Source organism: Protopterus annectens, chromosome 5.part1 (assembly GCF_019279795.1).
Source record: "Protopterus annectens isolate FY-2018-M chromosome 5.part1, PAN1.0, whole genome shotgun sequence".
Lineage (NCBI taxonomy): Eukaryota > Metazoa > Chordata > Ceratodontiformes > Protopteridae > Protopterus > Protopterus annectens.
This window is the reverse complement of record NC_056736.1, coordinates 266,355,619-266,375,819: the sequence shown is the minus strand read 5'-3', so window position 1 is coordinate 266,375,819 and position 20,201 is coordinate 266,355,619. Positions and strand designations below refer to the sequence as shown.

The 20,201-nt window shown below is 44.0% G+C and overlaps 1 protein-coding gene across 1 annotated transcript in view; it reads left to right on the top strand.

The window, feature by feature from the left end:
• The window catches only part of SLC22A15 (solute carrier family 22 member 15), a 1,628,958-nt gene that overhangs the window by 1,511,051 nt on the left and 97,706 nt on the right, over positions 1 to 20,201 (top strand). Inside the window, exon 11 of the mRNA XM_044072941.1 lies at positions 19,708 to 19,896. Within this exon, the coding sequence (XP_043928876.1) occupies positions 19,708 to 19,896 (189 nt within the window). The remainder of the gene's footprint in view (positions 1 to 19,707; positions 19,897 to 20,201) is intronic.

The window sequence follows — 20,201 nt, the reverse complement described above, 5'->3', positions numbered from 1 at the left end:
CCTTACTGCACAAGATTAAATCACATTTTACTAGGGCAGTTTCTACGTCTTCTGCATTTCAAGCCAAATTGCCCCTTGATAACATTTGTGCTGCAGCCACTTGGTCTAAACCTCATACCTTTATCACTCATTACAAAGTTGATAAGGCCTCCAGGGACAGAGCTTCCTTTGGGTCTACGGTCCTGAAGAATGTACTCCCATGAGCCACCCGAGATTGAGGATGCTAGGGACGCTACCCATCAGTGAAGAATGAACGGCGAGATTGAACAACTTCACATTAAGAAGTTATATACTCACCATAACGTTCCATGTGAGTTGTTCCATCTCGCTGTCATTCTTATGTCCATCCCCCACCTGGCTGATAGTTGACCTAGAGGCTGGTCTCATCCTGGTTATTCAGTCCTTTTCTCTTGGGAGAGTAGTTCTCTTACAGGGATATGGTACACACAGCAAACAAGATCTGAGGTAAATCCAGCAGTACATCATGGGATAAGGGGCTTGGTCTTGAGCAACTGGTAAACCTTGAGCTTTGTTAATTGCTGTTTCGGAGCTGAACCCATCAATGAAAAATGACGGCGAGATGGAACAACTCACATAGAATGTTATGGTGAGTACATAACTTCTTTTTTTTTTCAACTCTCATTTTCAAAAATTTCTAAGGGATTCTCTAACTGTTCATCTAGTTTTGGCAAAAAGCAGAATAAACAGTCTCAACAAAATGTAGGTGAATGGACATTTAAGAAGAAATGGCAAAGGGGTTCCAAAAAGAAGCCTCGAACCTACAAAACCAAGGACAGTCCAACAAGTCAGAATGACTGTTCAAAAGACCTTGTGATCCCCTCCCACCTTGACCCATTTTTTTCCAGAAACTCTTAATCACCATTTTACTTTTTGCCAACAGATGGTTTCAGACAAATGGGTTCTGAAGATTATTCATCATGGTTACAGATGGCAGTGGGAGGAAATTTCTCTTTTTCCAGAGAGTCCTTTTTTTATCCTCCAGATCAGACTGTTTGGTTTCCTCCAGTTCTTCACCACACGCTGTTCCAAGAAATGATAGAGCCAGTTCCTCCTTGCCAGTTGGGGAAGGGTTTTCATTCAAGAATGTTCTTAGTGCCAAATAAAGAAAGAAAATGCTCTGTGGCCAGTTCTGGATTTTTCTTTCATAAGCTCGTTTGTGATCGTGCCCAAATTCAAAATAATGTTACTTCACAACCTGTTACGTCTTCTTCCTCTCTTAAGTTTCCATGTAACACTAGACTTAAAAGATGATTATCATCACATCCCTATTCATCTAGAGCTAGACATTTGCTAAGATTGTGTGAGAGTCTGGATCATATTCTCAGCTGTACCCTTTGGACTATCCATTTCGCCAAGAGTGCTCACAAAGTGTCTAGCTCCACTTACAGCTCATTGCAGGCTACAGAGTATCCACATTTTTTCCATATTTAGATGACTTGCTCATCTTTGCAGTCTTTTTCAAAGTATCAGGAATCTCTCTCTCTCTCTGCCTGTTAGGTGAGAGATCTCTTACACAAGCTGGGATTCCAAGAGAGCAGTATAGCATAGGACCATAGAAAGTTACTAGGCTACTGGCATTATGGCCTTTATAAGCCTTGCCAGTAAATTAGCCCATGTTCCCATAAGTCAGCACCCGATGCCCCTGTCCAGTAGGGGCACAATTAGAATCTCAGGGGTGTGTTTTCTGTTTCCCATCCAGACATCCAGGTTCCTCTTAAAGAAGGATAATGAAGTACTCTGCTTGACATGGAGACTGAGTCTATTCCACAAATGGTGTAGTCTCTGGGAGACATATCTGTCCCGCCAGGAAGTCCTGTTGATGTCGCAGACCAAGTTAAGGTTTTGCGTGCGGGTCATGTGAGTGGCGTTTGGCTTGTGGATATGCAGCAGTTTCATCAAGATGGGGTCAGAGATTGCTCTGTATGCAAGACATAGATCATCTCTAAGGAGTCTCTATGAGATGGAGTAGCCTGTCCATGTAGGATAGATTTTTGAAGCCCTGAAGTCTCCTGGTCAGGAACTTCTGTGGTCTGTCCAGCTGCTGCATGTGCTTCGTGAGGTACATGCCGAAACGGGAGTTATATTCGATGATGGGCTTGATAAGGGAGGAATACAGAGTAGTTATGACTTCCTTGTTCCTGGAAGAAATACCTTTACTAATGAGAGCCATGTAGAAAGCTGTCTGTACAATTGAGGCAACATGGTGGTCAAAAGTTAGATTGCTGTCAACTTGGGTGCCCAGGTCTCTCACAACTGCTTGTGTGCTTAGGATGTTGTTATTAATGTCATCATTAATTGTCATCCCAAAGGGGATGATGATGCATTTTTTGGCATTTAGTTTGAGGCTGTGTTTTTGGCACCAGTCATTTGTCTGGGTGAGACCCTCTTGTAGTATGTCTACATCACTAGGGGAGTTGATGACAGTGCCCAGTTTGCAGTTATTTGCAAACTTGGTCTGCCATAGACCTCTGGTTTTGGCTTGCACCTCAGAGAAGTATATCCCAAACAGCAGGGGCCCCAAGACAGATCCCTGGGGTATGCTGCTAGTTATAGGTCTACTACTTGAGGTAGCTTCCCCTATTTTGACTGAGTGAATTCTACCAGTGAATCACTTAGCTACCCATCTGGTCACATACGGATTTATGACAAGCTGGGATAGTTTATATATTATGCCTGAGTGGGGAATAGTGTCAAAGGCCTTCAGAATTCTTTCTTGACAGCTCCACACAGGATTGTGTTTCTGGGGATGTCAGCTAGACACCTCAGTTCAAAGAGCTTTTCTTCCACAGGGAAGAATTGCTCTATAGATCTATTTCTAAGTTTTTCACTCAAACTTCATGAAAAACATACAGTGATAACTGAAGTCTATATGGCCCCAGCACCAACCCCCTTTGTCTTTGGAATCCTAGTCCTGGGGTTTGTTAGAAAAGTTATTTTGTGGAGACAAGAGTAAGTCACGAAAGATGCCTCAAACTTTGTGTGGGAAACAGTTTTATGAGGAGTAAAAGTGCAGGGTGTGTGAGACAGCAGTGACAGATGCAAACACATAAATCTCAGAGATTCTTGCCCTGATCAAGGCACTCTACTCTCTGAATTCTCTTTTCTCTGGGACCTCTTCAGCCTGTTATAGACAGTCATGCGTGTCAACAAGCTGGGGGGGACCAGGTTGTAACCCCCTTTGCAGACTAGCCATTTTAACTCGGGATATAGCTTCACAACACAATTTCACTCTACAGATATCTTATATTCTGTTAAAGCAAAATTGTGTGGCAGAAAAGATGAGCAGGACCAAGATAGACACTCGAGTGGAAACTAGATCAGGGTGTCTTCCAAGATTAGATCCATCTGTGGAGAGTTCCTCAAGTAGACGTCTTTTCTTCATCTCTGAACAATCAACTGGTGAGATTGTGTTCCAGGACTCCATCCAAGAAGGCCTGGAGGAAAGATTCCTTTGGTTTTCCTTGGACAGGAATGTTCCTGTATACTTTTCCACCCTTTCCACTAATGTCCAGGGTACTTCTGAAGACTCAGAAGGAATCCAACTTGATCATTGTGGCCCTTTTGGCCCAGGCATCTGTGGATGTTCTTCGTGTTTCACTGTTGCGGTCATCACACTTGGGTTATCCTGCAAGGAGTAGCCCTCAGTCGGCCCGAATACCAGAGGCTTAGTATTTCTGCTTTGGTTCCTGTCGCTCCAGGACTGACATCAGGTTGCCAGTTGTATAAAATCAGGCAGCCAACGCCATTACATCAGTCTTTCTTGCAGAGGAGCCTGAAGCAGAAGCAGTTTGCATGAGTGCCGGTCAGCCGCTACCTGAGTTTTCGTTTCCGAATTGAAGTTGAAGTCTTCTAAAACTAAGTACCCCATTGAAGATCCTTTTTTCTTGCTCTAACCAATGTCAGAAAAAGTTAACAATTGTCTCGCCTGTGGAAAGCAAATACCACACCGAGACTTCCATTCTTACTGCGTCACCTGTTTAGGCCCAGACCACGATGTCCCTCGCTGTCGCTTTTGTGCTTTGTTCAACGCCAGAACTATACGTCGTTGGGCCCTTATTGTAGCCAGATATTTTCGCTCAGTCCTCGAATTCCAATATAGCTTCGGTAAGCCATCCGACTACCGATCTTCCAAAAAAAGTAAGGATAAAGACAGAGACAGACCGCACAGGTCCAAAACCGCCACCGACGCTTCCGTTAAGCTAGTCTTCAGATCTCCAGTCCACAGTGAGGCGCTTTCGCAGCCCCTGATGCCCACTTCTGTAGATTCGCAGGCCACTACTGAGACCCTTTCAGAGTCCGGTATGCCACGAGACTTTTCTTCGACTAGAATCCTGCGGATGTCTCTACCTTGGATGGGTCCAGAGCCGCTGAGCAGGCACTGGCTTCTGAGGAAGTACTTTGCACTACCAATACTCGACACAAACCAACAACTTCTTTCGCGTCTTCAGTCCTTTCTAAAACAACGGAGTTTCTAAGGCCCAGGGTACGAACTATGGCCAAAAAAACGATGACCCAAGCTTAGACACCTGCTTCCTTGCTTCAATCCCAAATGCTTAAAATGGGGGAAGACCTTATTATGCTTATGAGGGGAAGCCAAGCTACCCCTTCCAAAAGAAAAATAGACTTCTCCCTAGTAGTTTTACCGGAACAGCAGTCCGATGACTCTGATGCTTCTGAATATGAAGACATGCAACCCCTCTCTGCTTATAAGAACTCTGATGCAGAGGAATTCATTCCTTCTGCCTCTCCACCAGATGATTTTTCATTTGGTGAAAACCTTCATACTTTAAGGGAGCATTTCCAATGGGAATGTCAGGACTATCCGCAGTCAAAAAAGAGACTCAAAATTCTTAGATTTACCACAGCACAGACCCTTAGCCATTCCTCCTGTCCTGGATGTTGTTTTTATGGAATCCAGTTTGACTCCTGGCACCCTTCCTCCTGCTCCCAGGAAACCTGACAGGTACTACAGAGTCCCTGATTCTCTCAAATTCCTTTTCAAAAATCCTACTGCTGACCCAGAGGTCATCGCTCAAGGACTAAAGGAATTAAAGCAACCTCAGCTAAGAATCCCACCCCCTCAGACAGGGATTCCAATGGGGAAAAAAAGTGTACACCCTGTTACTCTTGCTATTAGAGCACTAAATTGTCAGTTCCACATGCTGAAATATCAGCAGCGTACCATGGAACTCCTCAAACAAAAAATATCTTCCTTTCCTGCTTGTGCAGAAAATAAAGAATTACAAGAGCTTATGCATTCTGCAAGCCAAGTTACTAAGCACACCTTGCAATGTGGCTTTGATGCCATAGAAGCATCTTGTAGGGCACCAGTCACTGGTTCTGTCCTTAGAAGGCATGCTTTGCCAGACCATGTCAAATCAAAATTATTGGACGCACCATTGAACAAAGACAATTTGTTTGGCACCAAGGCAGAACTTTGCTTAAAAAAGATGGAAGAAAAAGCTAAATCTATGCAGACAGTTAAAGACTTTTTACAGGTCCAGCCTCCAAGGTTCAGTAGGCTTTGCCCCTCCAAGCACTGGTCCTTTCCGGCCCCCTCCAGGCCAGATCAGCCCAGAACCAGGGGAAGCAGACCCCCCCCCAGACAGTAGGCCTAGGGAATGCAGAGATCTAAGCAATGGAGTTCCTCCTCTTCAAAAACAGGGAGTGCTAAGCCACCCCCTTATAGTAAGAACTCACAATGACTTTACACCGCCACCCCTTACCTCAGCCCACCTGCTTGTGCGCCTAGGAGTAAAACTCTCCTTCCATGCAAACAACTGGGCCTCTATCACCAACGACTGCTGGGTCTTCAAAATAGTGTCCCAGGGATACAAATTTTATTTCCACACTCTGCCAACCCCAAGAATATTCCTAGAGCTTCCTCCAAACCAGTGGGCAGAGGCCAAAAGGCTAGCCCTTTCCCTGCTCTCCATGAGGGCAATACAGCATGTTCCTGCAGACCAGATAGGCCAATGATGTTCTTTGTGTTTCACTGTTGCAGTCATTACATTTGGGTAATCTGCTGGCAGGTTGGCCTCAGTTGGCCTGATTAACAAAGTCTTGGGTCCTGCATCAGTTGCTGTCTCTTCTTCCATGACGTCAGGTCGACAGGGGTATAAAACATGCAGCCAACGCCATTTTCATCAGTCTTTCTTGCCGCATGGTGCCCGAAGCAGAAGCAGTTCGCAAGTGCCGGTCGTCCGACTCCTGAAATTTTCGTTTGAGTTTCAGAACCGAAGTCTTCAACCTAAAGCTAAATACTCCATTGGGGAAACTTTTTCTTGCTCCTTACCGATGTCAGTAAAAGTTAGTAATTGTATTACTTGTGGGAAGCAAATACCTCATAAGGACTTTCATTTGTACTGTATTCCTTGCCTAGGCCCTGGCCACAGCGTGCCTTGCTGTCGGTTTTGTGCTAAATTTAATCTCTGCAACCTTGGCAATCAGGGCTTTAAATTGTCGATTTCATATGCTTAAATATCAGCAGCATGTCATGGACTTACTTAAACAGAAAATGTTGATTTCTGACTGTGTGGAAAATAGAGTTGCAGGATTTATTGCATTCAGCTGAACAAGTTGGAAGGCATACTTTGCAATGTGGTTTTCATTCCTTGGAGGCCTCTTGCAGGGCCGCTGTAACTGGATCTGTGATAAGAAGGCATGCTTGGCTCAAGGAGCAAATTTTGCCTGATCATGTTAAAGCAAAATTGTCGGATGCTCCTTTACAACAGGACAGTCTATTTGGTAATAAGGCAGAAGTTTTGAAAAAGATGGAAGATAAAGCTAAATCTATGCAAACTGTAAAAGATTTCCTAAAAGTGCAGCCACCCAGGTTCAGTAGGCACTGGCCTACTAAGAACTGGTCCTTTCCAGTACCCACCAGAGCCGCTCAGGTCAAACCCAGACATTCCAAAGGCTCCAGGTTTCAGTCACAAGGAACTTATAGAACAAAGCAATGGGGTGCCTCAACCTCCAAATCTGGAAGTAATAAGGCACCTTCCTACGGTAAACGGTCTCAATGACTTTCCACTGCAATCACCAAGCACTTATATTTTGGCTGCCCCTTTGGGGGGGAAACTGGCACTTCATGCACGAAACTGGCAACTAATTACCCAGGACAAGTGGGTTTTAAATATAGTATCCCCGGGATACAGATTTCATTTCCACACATTGCCAATCCCAAACGGATGGCCAGATCTGCCTCCAAATCAGTGGGCAGAGGCCCAGAAACAAGTTATGTCCCTCATGAATATGGAGGCTATTCAACCAGTACCAGAAAAGGAAAAGGGACAAGGTTTTTATTCAAGACTTTTCCTGGTACCCAGAAAAGACAAATCATGGCGTCCAATTCTGGACTTATCCATTCTAAATACATTTCTGGACGTTCCAAAATTCAAGATGCTGACTCTACAACAGTTACTGCCTGTGCTAGGCAAGGATGCCTGGTTGGTAACTCTAGACTTAAGAGGCTTACCTGCATATCCCAATCAGGGAATCTTGCAGAAGATACCTCCGCTTCAAAGCAGGCTATTTGCATTACCAGTTCTCTGCACTGCCCTTTGGCTTATCTACTGCGCCCAGGGTCTTCACAAAGTGCCTGGCACCAGTAATTGCATTTTGCAGACAAAGAAACATTCAAATTTATCCTTACCTGGACGATTGTCTAATTCAGGCAGAAAACAAGGACACTCTTCTAAAACATCTGGCGTTTGTAAAAAGACTTCTAACTTGTCTAGGGTACACCATAAATGAAAAGAAATCACAACTGGTACCCTCTCAAATAATTACATTCCTGGGTGCAAGCTTGAATACAACTGCCCAGATGACCTACCTTACGCCAGAAAAACAAATTCAATTGATGACTTACTTCAAACAGGTGGCCACAAAAACCCAGCTATCTGCAAGACAAATTCTGCAGGCCTTGGGGTTCATGGCCTCCTGCATCCTAATAATTCCATATGCAAGACTGCATATGAGGAAACTTCATTGGTACCTAAAAAGCTTATGGAGTCAACATTGTCACAGCCTGGAAACAATGATTCATATCATTCCTTGCCTGCAGCTAGAGTTCCTATGGTGGGCAGAAGCCTGCCACCAAAACAAGGGACTGTCATTCACTCCACCCCCTGCTGCCCAAACCCTGACTACAGACGCATCAGATTATGCTTGGGGGGGGGGGGGCGAATCTGGCTGGGAGATGCATTCAGGGCCAATGGAGCCCAAATCAAATGCACCTTCATATCAACCAGAAAGAAATGCTAGCTGTACAGAATGCTCTGACAGACTTCAAAGACCATCTTCATCCAGGACAACTACTGATAAAGACAGACAACACCACAGTCATGTGGTACATAAACAAGCAGGGAGGTACCCATTCCTACCCCCTTTGCAGACTAGCCATGGCATTGTGGAACATGGCCTTGACTTACCAAATAGATCTACAAGCTCAATTCCTGGAAAACAAAATACTGTGGCAGACGCACTAAGCAGAAATCTTATGGACCCACACGAATGGAAACTAGATCCACAAATCTTCAGCATGTTGACACACAAATGGGGGAGCCCAGACATAGATCTTTTTGCCTCAGCCCAGAATTATCAGTTGGACAAATTCTGCACAAGAATTCATCACAGAAAAGCTTGGAAAGTGGATGCTCTGTCCTTCAGCTGGAAAAACCTATCAGTCTATGCCTTTCCTCCTCTGCTCTCCCAGGTCTTACTAAAAGTCGGACAGGAAAAACCAAAATGATACTGATTGCTCCAGACTGGCCTCGCCAACACTGGTACCCGCTCCTACGCAATATGTCACACCTTCCTCCGTGGTACCTACCTCTGACACCTTACCTACTGTCTCAGCAGAACTATCAAATTCTGCACCCTCGGCTCCAAACTCTGAATCTTGCAGCATGGCTAATCAACTAATTTCACCAGTTACATCTCTCAGCAAACCTGTGATGGATGTCATTTTGGAGGCCAGAAGGCCTAGTACTAGAAAATCTTATGTGGACAAATGGAAAAGATTCTGTGCCTGGAACCAAGCACAAGGAATAAGCACAGCCATGCCCAATATTCCTCAGATTCTGCAATATTTAACTGAGATGCTTCACAAGGGCCTATCTTTTTATTCTATAAAAATCCATGCCTCTGCCATTTCAGCTCATTACAACACAGATCCTCCCCTCTTTTCTTATCCTCTGCTAAAGCAGTACCTCAGAGGGGCCAAAAATTTAAGACCACCCAGGAGAGCACCAGCTCCTGCATGGGACCTCAACTTTGTTTTGGAGAAACTTACTCTGCCTCCTTTTGAGCCAGCTGCAACTGCAGATTTAAAATTTCTCTCCTGGAAAACAGCTTTTCTTTTGGCAGTTACTTCAGCTAGACGGATTTCAGAATTACAGGCTCTTATGGCAGTGGAGCCTTTCATTATTTTTTTATCCGGACAGGGTGGCCCTCAGGACCAATCCATCTTTCATGCCTAAGGTGGTATCCAGTGTGGCTCTTAATCAGACCATTCATCTGTCATCTTTCTTTCCCAATCCACAGAACAAGGGTGAGCGGATTCTTCATTCATTGGATGTGCACAGAACTTAGATTCTACTTAAACAGAACAAAACCTCTAAGAAAATCTGAGCAACTATTGGTGGCTTTTGCTACAGGGGCAGAGGGAAAACCTATTTCAAAGCAGACCATTTCTAAATGGATAAGCCATTGTATTTGTTTCTGCTATGTGCACCATGGTAAACCTATCCCCAAGGGGATCAGATCTCATTCCACCAGAGCTGCATCTACTTCTGCAGCCTTTCTCAGAGGGGTTCCTACCAGAGACATTCTAGAATCTGCTATCTGGAACTCAGTTCATACGTTCACCAAACATTACCATTTACCTCTCTTCTCTAAATCCAGAGCTGGCTTTGCCACTGCTGTCCTGCAGGGCCTTATAGCTTCTCCTAATTCTGTATAAATCATTCCTCCCAATCACAGCTTTAGGAATCTACCCAAATGTAATGACTGCAACAGTGAAACACGAAGAACATAGTACAGTTGTGTACACTTACCATAAATGTAGATGTTCAAGTGTATTCACTGTTGCAGTCCTGGTTACCCACCCTCCAGCCCCCTGTTTTTTTGTCTTACTTTACCTCTTCTTTCTTTTAATATGCTTAAAAGCCTTTTTGGTGTATTTGCTTTTGATTGGAGGTACATTGTTTGTGTTCTAAGTTATATACATACATGTATATATATATATATATATATATACATATATATATATATATATATATATATATATATATATATATATATATATATATATTGCTCCCCATTTTGGGGGGGCACCTGACATCTGGGGCAAGAAAAACTGATGAAAATGGCATCGGCTGCATGTTTTATACCCCTGACGTCATGGAAGAAGGGACAGCAACCGACGCAGGACCCAAGACTTTGTTAATCAGGCTGACAGAGGGCAACCTGCCAGCAGATTACCCAAATGTAATGACTGCAACAGTGAATACACTCAGACATCTACATTTATGGTAAGTGTACACAACTGTACTTTTTTATTCCAGACTCTTCCTGGTACCCAGAAAAGAGGGCACCTGGCGTCCAATCCTCGACCTGCCCATTCTAAACACCTTTCTGGTGATACCAAAATTCAAAATGCTCACCCTCCAGCAGCTTCTTCTTATGCTTTCTAAGGATGCTTGGTTAGCCACCCTAGACCTAAATAGAGGCCTACCTACACATCCCAATCAGGAAATCTTGCAGGAAATATCTACGTTTCAGGGCAGGATCTGTGCACTTTCAGTTCTCTGCGCTTCCTTTTGGATTATCCATTGCTCCCAGAGTTTTCACAAAATGACTGGCTCCTGCCATTGCCTTTTGCAGACAAAGAAATATTCAAATTTACCCCTTATTGCCTGATTCAGGCAGACAGTCAGGAAAAGCTGTTACAGCACCTGACCTTTGTAAAGGACCTACTAACCTCCCTGGGGTACACTATCAACGAAAAGAAATCAAAACTAGTACCCACACAAAAAATTGTATTCCTGGGAGCAAGCCTGGACACAGCATCCCAGATGGCATTCCTTACTCCAGAAAAACAAGCCTACTTGACAAGCTACTTCTCTCAACTAGCCACCAGAACCCAGTTATCCGCAAGGAAAATCCTGCAAACTCTAGGATTCATGGCCTCCTGCATTCTACTCATTCCATATGCCAGACTGCATATGAGGAAACTACAGTGGTACCTAAAAAGCCTTTGGTGTCAACACACTCAAGACCTGGAAACTATCATACCAATGATACCTTGTCTAAGGAAAGATTTTCTTTGGTGGGCAACAGCTTGCAACCACAACAGGGGACTTCCCTTCTCACAACCCCACGCCACCCAGACCCTCACCAGAGATGCATCTGACTATGCCTAGGGTGCACACCTGGACGGCAAGTGCATTCAGGGCCATTGGAGCCCAAATCAAATACATGTGCACGTCAACCAAAAAGAGGTGCTAGCTGTTCAGCGCGCCCTGACAGCTTTCAAACCCCTGCTCTCCCCGGGCCCTCTACTGATCAAAACAGACAACACCACAGTGATGTGGTATGTCAGCAAGCAGGGAGGAACTCACTCTTATCCTCTCTGCAGGCTCACCATGACCCTTTGGCACACAGCCTCAGCCATGCAACTACACCTACTAGCACAATTCCTGCCAGGCTTCCTAAACTCTCTGGCAGACAACTTAAGCAGAAACCTGCTAGACCCACACAAGTGGCAGCTAGACCACAGAACCTTCACCCTTGTAACCCAGAAATGGGGCACCCTGAAGGTGGATCTCTTTGCCTCCCACTCCAGTCATCAGCTCAGCAAATTCTGCACCAGGGAACCTCACAGCAAGGCCTAGAAAGTGGATGCTCTATCCTTCCAGTGGGTAAACCTCTTGGTCTATGCATTTCCCCCTCTACCACTCATTCCATGGGTTCTGCTCAAAATAAGGGAGGAAAAACCGAGGGCAATCTCGATTGCCCCAGACTGGCCACGCCAGCACTGGTACCCACTGCTGTGCAGCCCATCACCCCTGCCACCATGGCACCTATCTCAAATTCCAGCACTCCTGACCCAGAAGAATGGAGAATTCATGCATCTCCAATTGCAGACCCTCAGCCTGGCAGTTTGGCGTATTCCCTGACCTCTCCTCAAACTGCCAGCTTAAGCAAACAAGTACTAGATGTGATACGTGAGGCCAGACGCCCCAGCACTAGAAAATCCTATGCTGACAAGTGGAAAAGGTTTTGCACCTAAGGGAGCCGAAACACCACAGCCCTCCCTACCTCTCATCCTGGATTACCTAGCAGACCTACTACACAGGGGTTTATTCTTCTCTTCTATTAAAATTCATGCCTCTGCCATCTCTGCTCATTTCAGCACAGAGCCACCTCTCTTCTCACATCCTCTCATCAAATAGTTCCTAAGAGTGGCGAACAACTTAAGGTCACCCAGAAGAGCTCCTACCCCAGCTTGGGACCTTAACTTTGTGTTGTAAAAGCTCACCCTATCCCCCTTTGAACCTACAGCTTCAGCAGAGTTAAAATTCCTCTCTTGGAAAACAGTCTTGCTTCTGGCCATCACTCCAGCTAGAAGAGTTTCAGAGCTACCAGCACTCATGGCTGTAGAGACCTTCATCATTTTCCACGCTGACAGGGCCTCCCTCAGGACTAACCCCTCCTTCATGCCTAAAGTGGTGTCTAGTGTGGCTCTCAACCAATTCATTCATTTGCCCACCTTTTTCCCTAACCCACAAAACAAGGGGGAAAGGATTCTGCACTCTCTAGATGTGCACAGACAGCTCAGATTCTATCTGGATAGGACTAAATCCTTTAGAAAAAATGACCAATTGCTAGTCAGAGGGCAAGGCCATGTCCAAACAAACAATCTCCAAATGGATAGCACGTTTCATTCATTTCTGCTACAAACAGCACGGAAACCACCCCCAAAGAGGGTCAGAACACATTCCACCAGGGCAACCTCTGCAGCTTTTCTCAGAGGGGTCCCCACCAAGGGACATCCTGGAGGCTGCAACTTGACTTCTGTTCATACTTTCACCAAGCATTACCACCTGCCTATCTTCTCCAAATCCAGGGCAGGCTTTGCCACCGCAGTCTTGCAAGGCATCCTAGCCAGCCCCAGTCTTCTTGACTGCCTCCACCCTTTTCTTCGGCTTTGGGAATCAACCCAAGTGTGATGACTGCAACAGTGAAACATGAAGAACATAGTACAGTTGTGTACACTTACCATAAATGTAGATGTTCGAGTGTATTCACTGTTGCAGTCCTGGTCCCCCCCCTCCATCCCCCTTGTCTCTCTCTCTCTCTCTCTCTGTCTCTTCCTCTCTCCTTACAGGGAATTTTTGGTATTTACTTTCTACTGGTGGTGTTCTTCCACCATAACCTAGCTCCCTATTTGGGGTCTCCCTGACAGCTGGGACAAGAAAAACTGATGTAATGGCGTCGGCTGCCTGATTTTATATGACTGACAACCTGACGTCAGTCCTGGAGCAACAGCAACCAACGCAGAAATACTAAGCCTCTGGTATTCGGGCTGACTGAGGGCTACCCCTGACAGGATAACCCAAATGTGATGACTGCAACAGTGAATACACTCGAACATCTACATTTATGGTAAGTGTACACAACTGTACTTTCTCTCCTCTTTTGGAAGCGGCCAAGTGCAGTTACTACAAGCTTCCTTACAGAATTAATCTATTTATACAAGAAGAGGGGTATTTGATACACACTGACATAATTCACCTTCAGTTGACTGCATTGATGATAGTGTCTTATTTCATTTTAGGCATGTGACTACTTAGTACTTGCACAAGGTACTAATGGAGGGAAGAAAGCCTGCTACTAGAAAATCCTATATTAGCAAATGGAAAATGTTTTCTAGTTGGTGCCAACAACATCACCAGCACCCATTCAGGGCTGTTTGTTCTGTTGTTTTACAATATATGTGTGAGTTACTGTCCTATGGCCTTTCTTATTCCTGTATCAAGGTTCATTTATCAGCCATTTCAGAGTGTCTGCCTATGGATCCTCTTCTTTCAAAGCAGACCTGTGTCAATGTTTTTAAAAGGGGTTTTGCACAAATAAAGTTGACCCCTCCTTAGAATCTTAATTTTGTGTTAGAGAAGCTAATACTTGTTCCTGTTGAAGCAGCTAACCTAGCTGACTTGTGGTTCTTAACATAGAAAACAGTTTTACTGATTGCCCTGACCTCTGCAATAAAGACTATCCGAGTTACAAGCTCTTATGGTGAGTCACCCTCTCTCATTTCCCACAGGAACAGAGTTTCTTTGAGAGCTAATCTTTCTTTTATACCTAAAGTGGTATCAAGGTGTACTTTAAGCCAAACTATCTCCCCACTTTCTTTCCTGATCCTAAAAATGAGGGAGAAGGGATACTCCATACCTTGGATATCCTTAGCCAGCTCAGATACTATCTTGACAGAACTAAATCTTTCAGCTCTTCAGATCAATTAATTATTGTGAAGGTTAGAAGGAACATCCTTTGTCAAAACAGACTATTTCCAAATGATTGTTTAAGGCTACTACGTTTTGTTATACTCACCATAACAAAACTATTCCAGGCAGGGTCAAGTCTAACTCTGCCAGGACCTTGGCTTCATCTGTGACTTTTTGGAAAGGGTTAGATTCTAGAAATATTCTAGAAGCTGCTACTTGGTTCTATGTACTTACTTTTACAAATCACTGTAAGCTTAATTCCTTTTCTAGGGTCACGTCAGGCTTTGCTAGGATAATTCTCCTTCCACTGCCAAAACTTGCCCATACAGCTAAGGGTTCTGCAGCAGTAATCAATATAATGAACATAGTACAGTTGGGTAAGTAAACTTACCATAACTATAGCTGTTCAAAAGATCACTTCACTGCTGCAGTAGCCGCTGTCTGCCTCCACCCAACTTGCTTTTTTTTTTCTTTTCTTTTTTTTTTTTTTATGACAGGTTCTGGACATTTATTTTTTGTTGTTTCTGACATTGTCCCTTCAGGGTTCGGCCTCCCTGTCTCTGTTGGCAGGAAATCTCTGAAGAGCTTGGTGCCCAAACTTGTCTTTTAGTCAGCTCACCTCAAGCTGCCTGACAGTGTGGACAAGTAGATGGTGTACTGAAGCTTTGGAAGCTAGCCAGCTGATACATCCTTGGCAGAATATAATCCACACTGTTAAGGCTACAGTGACCATTCGAACATGTAAGTTTACTTACATAACTGTACTTTTGTTGCATACACCAAAAGGGCAATACATTGCTGGGAATAGTTCAAAAGCCGTGTATGAACAATGTACTTTTGCTTTCAGAAGGAACAAATCCTAACAGCATTGCACAAATCTTTTGACTAAATCAGTGATTTTAACTAAGAAATACAGTATTAAAGAGAGAAACCTAAAAGTCTATGTTCCTGCGGCATTTAACTCTCCCATCCCACATGTGGATGAGTTTACCTCTCCAAGACTCCCTACTGAAATTTACTTTAGAGTAACTCATCTGGGATATAAGCCACATTTATGTAATATAAAAGGCATAATGACAGTGATGTCTAGGTGATGGTATAACTAAGTTAAGGGGTGTGTGTGTGTGTGTGTGTGTGTGTGTGTGTGTGTGTGTGTGTGTGTGTGTGTGTGTGTGTGTGTGTGTGTGTGTGTGTGTGTGTGTATGTTGGAGTAGTGACTTGCCAACTTGGATAATTTTTCTTTTTAGTGTGGAAGCAATGCTCGGACACACAGTCATAGTAAGGGAATTTAGCAACGTGGACAGCACGCTTTTAAATTGTCAATTGTTTTGTTTTTCTACATACTGTTACTAAGAGATCACACTGGTAATTACTTATATACAACTTGTAGAGTGTCTCTTTGTTCTACCTTTTATTCTATGAGATACTTTGACTATCTCTAAATATCAAGACAGTATGACATTTTACAAGCAATCTACTCTACTGAGTAGTCAATTGAAAAAGCTGGATGGTGAATCCCTGGTTTGCTGTGAACAAGTTAGATTTTGAAATAAAAAAAATAATTCATGGTGCTACAGTATTAGTGTTTTCTTACTTTATTCTGTGTACCTTTTAGATTGTTCAGCTATCTACAGGTTTGTTTTTTAAATATATATCCCCATCTATTCATATGCTGCTGTATCCATAAGATGAGAGAGTCTGCCTCTGGTCGACTCATACATCTGGACATTTTACAAAAGATAGTTGCTACTGCGAAGGTACGTGTGACGTCCGGCGTCTCTCAGCGAACGTGGCCATAAACAGACGTCTGGTATAAAACGGACGTCAGCACGCACCTACAGCAGAACTTTTCTGCCACCTGTGTGACTGCCACCTACGGTCATCGCTGACTTTCAGAAGTGATGTCGTGCTGTCCATATTCAGATAAGTACCCCATAGGGGTTTTTGTTTTTTTTTTTTTTTTTGCTACTGTGTTTTGGGTTCATATCAGGTAGAAAGGGCAAGTGTCATTGTGGAGAGAGATTCCACATAAAGACTCGCATGAGCTCTGCCTCTGTCTAGGCCAAGACCATGACCACACCACTTGTGAAATCTGTCAGGCCTTTGTCCCCAAAACCCTCAGGAGTCTTCTTGCCACGTTAAAGTTATATCCTGAGAACCAGCACTTGAAACATCTAACTAAAGATATGGACCCGACATTGGGAACCTTGGAAGAGCCACCCCCAAAAAACTGCGGCCTGATCCAACCACTGTGCCCTCTATTCTGGCCGTACCTGTCGAGGCTGCTGAAGGCCCGGAGTCTGAGTTGGAATCTGTGGATCTTCCACTGACTGGCACTCAGGTGGAAGCTGTCAAAGAAGCCGCCGGCACATCCCAAAAAATTGCGGCCTGATCCAACCACTGTGCCCTCTATTCCAGCCGTACCACTCAAGGCTGCTGAAGGCCAGGAGTATGAGTTGGAACACGTGGACCTTCCACTGACTGGTACCCAGGCGGAAGCTGTCAAAGAAGTCTCCGGCACGTCCCAGAGGGAGTTGCAGGTGTCCCTCTCAGCCGCCTGGAGGAGGACCTAGACTTATTTCCAAGGGCCCATGTGGGGGGGTTTCCCAAATTATTGTCCGTGAAGATTTTATCTCAGGCATTGTGGAGCGTGCTCCGTCCTTGCATCGCATCAGAGACATATCTGTGCCGGAGGCCCACAAAAAGAAGAAGCAAAAGATGAAGCATATTGCTCCCTCTCTGAGGTCTGTACCTTCCGACCAGCGCCTGACTGGAAGGCCTTTATTCAAGGCTTACGTAATGCCTTCCTTGCATTATGCCAGGCCTGTGCTCCTGCCCAGGCCCCCCTCAGCTTCTACCCCTAAGGGTAAACTAGTTACTGACTTATCCTCTGAAGAAGAGACTTCTTTAGGGGACGAATCCGTTACTTACACTTCCCAAATTGCCTCCCCTCTGGAGTATGCTTCTCCAGAGGAGAAGTCAAATAGTACAGATTCTCCAGGGGAAGACATTACACTTGGGGAAACTATTGTGCAGATGAAGGACTTTTTTAAGTGAGTCTGCAGCCAGGTTACTGAGACTCAAAAGAGGTGTTATGACCTCCTACAAATTGAGTCCCCTAACCCATCTTCAGTCCCTCCTGTGCATGCCTTTTTGGATGCCTTCCTTACTGCCTCTAAAAATCCAGATTCACAACCCCCTGCACCTAATCGCCCAGACAGGTTTTACAAAGTCCCTGAAGATGCAGAATTTCTCTTCAAGGCCCCTTCTGCAGACTCTTCCACCATTTTGGTGGCTGCAGATAAAACCTCCAAATTTCTCCCCTCCACCTCCGTCCTTACATCTGACAAGAAGAGCAGTTTAATGGAACGGCAGGCAAAAAAAAGTTAACACGTCTGCCACTTTAGCAATGAGAGCTGTTAACTACCAAATGTACATAGCCAAATACTCATTGGCCCTTCTTTCTGATCCTATTTAACAATTGGGTGGTCTCCCTGATTCCCCTATCAAGGCAAAAATCTCTAGTCTCTTAAATTCCTGCAGTCAAGTAACTAAACACTCCATTAAGTGTAGTTATGATGCAGTAGACGCTTCATCTAGAGCTGCAGCCTCAGGTTCTGTCATCAGGAGATATTCCTTGCTTAGGTTGCAGCCTCTTCCTGACGACATTGTCAAAACTCAGGGATGCTCCCTTGGACAACAAAGCTTTGTTTGATTCAGCAGCTGCTGAGCTCTTTAAGGCCCTTCAGGAGAAGGGTAAGGAGCTCCAGGAGCTCAGACACATTTTTGTCTCCCGGTTCCCCACTTTCAGAGGAACTATCCAGCTAAAACTATATTTATGAGAAGGCCTTCCAGACAAATGCCATCCAAAGGAAAAAAGGATACCAGGAAACAGACCTCTTCTAGGTCTTCTCCCTCTACCCCAGCTCAAAAACAGCCTTTTCAGGCCAAGCCTGGTAGTCTGTGACTACCATCCCATAAATCCACACACACACAGTGCAATGGAAAGTATTTGCCCCCTTCCTGATTTCTTATTTTTTTGCAAGTTTGTCAAACAAATGTAAATATTAGACAAAGATAACCCAAGTAAACACAAAATGCAGTTTTTAAGTGATGATTTTATTTATTAAGAAAAAAAAGCTATTCAAACCTACATGGCCATATGTGAAAAAGTAATTGCCCCCTAAGGCCATATGTGAAAAAGTAATTGCCCCCTAAACCTAATAACTGGTTGTGCCACCCTTAGCAGCAACAACTGCATTCAAGCGTTTGCAATAACTGGCAATGAGTCTTTCACATTGCTGTTGAGGAATTTTGGCCCACTCTTCTTTGCAGAATTGTTTTAATTCAGCTCTATTGGAGGGTTTCCGAGCATGAACTGCCTTTTTAAGGTCATGCCACAGCATCTCAATTGGATTCAAGTCCGGACTTTGACTAGACCACTCCAGAGCCTTCATTTTGTTTATGTTTTTTAAGCCATTCAGAGGTGGACTTGCTGGTGTGTTTTGGATCATTGTCTTGCTGCAGTACCCAAGTGCGCTTCAGCTTGAGGTCACAAACTGATGACCGTACATTGTCATTCAGAATTTTTTGGTAGAGAGCAGAATTCATGGTTCCATCAATCACAGCAAGTCGTCCAGGTCCAGAAGCAGCAAAGCAGCCCCAGACCAACACATTACCACTACCATGTTTGACTGTTGGCATGATGTTCTTTTTCTGAAATGCTGTGTTACTTTTATGCCAGATGTAACGGGACACAGACCTCCCAAAAAGTTCAATTTTTGTTTCGTCAGTCTCATATATAGTTCACAAACCTAAGTTGAACCATTATTACTTTAATCAGTTCTGATTACCTAGTTTTTAGAAATAACGTGTCATCCTGAACAAGTCTGTAATACAAGATGGATTTTTGAGGATTTATTCCCTGCATACTGTGGTTTTTGTTTTGTCATGTATTTATAGGATAGGTATACTTCATGTATTCAGAGCAGTACGTATTATATGTGATGCTGCACATTGACGTTTTTGTGTAATGTCTTGCATTTTGTGCAATATTGACCAGTTTTCACAGTCCTTAAAGAAAGTAATATAGTATAATAGAATTCCAGTAGTTTGCTGGTTGATGTAGTTTACTGGTTTCGACATTTGCTTTTTTTTCTTTTCCATTTTCCAGAAATCACTACTACCTACTTTGCCGTTTCTTGTTTTTGCTGCTTCTGGTCTGACTGCTGGATTACTAAGCCTATTTCTACCAGAAACACTGAATATGCCCCTGCCAGAGACAATGGCTGATCTGCAAGCTGGCTCATATAGAAGACTAGTGGATGAAGCTTTACTACTGCAGACACTAAGAGATAATGAGGTAAGAAATTTTGCATAAATATTACTAGTCTGCACACCCACTGATTTTAGGCAGAGTACAGCAGGGCACTTTTAAGCAGTTTTGTTTTCTTGCTTTTTTTCATTGAGAAGGCTGTCCCCAGACTACTGGCTTTGTTGGCTGTTTTAACTTTCTGTATATAAAAGAGTTTTTTTTCTTCACCAAAATGTTTTGACATATTTTCATGAAATCTTCAGAGAAAGATACTGTCTGAATTAGCTATAAAACTTCCACAGATAGCTTTCCAGGCTTCAAAGGCAGTAAGGCAGAGAAGCAGCTGCATTTTT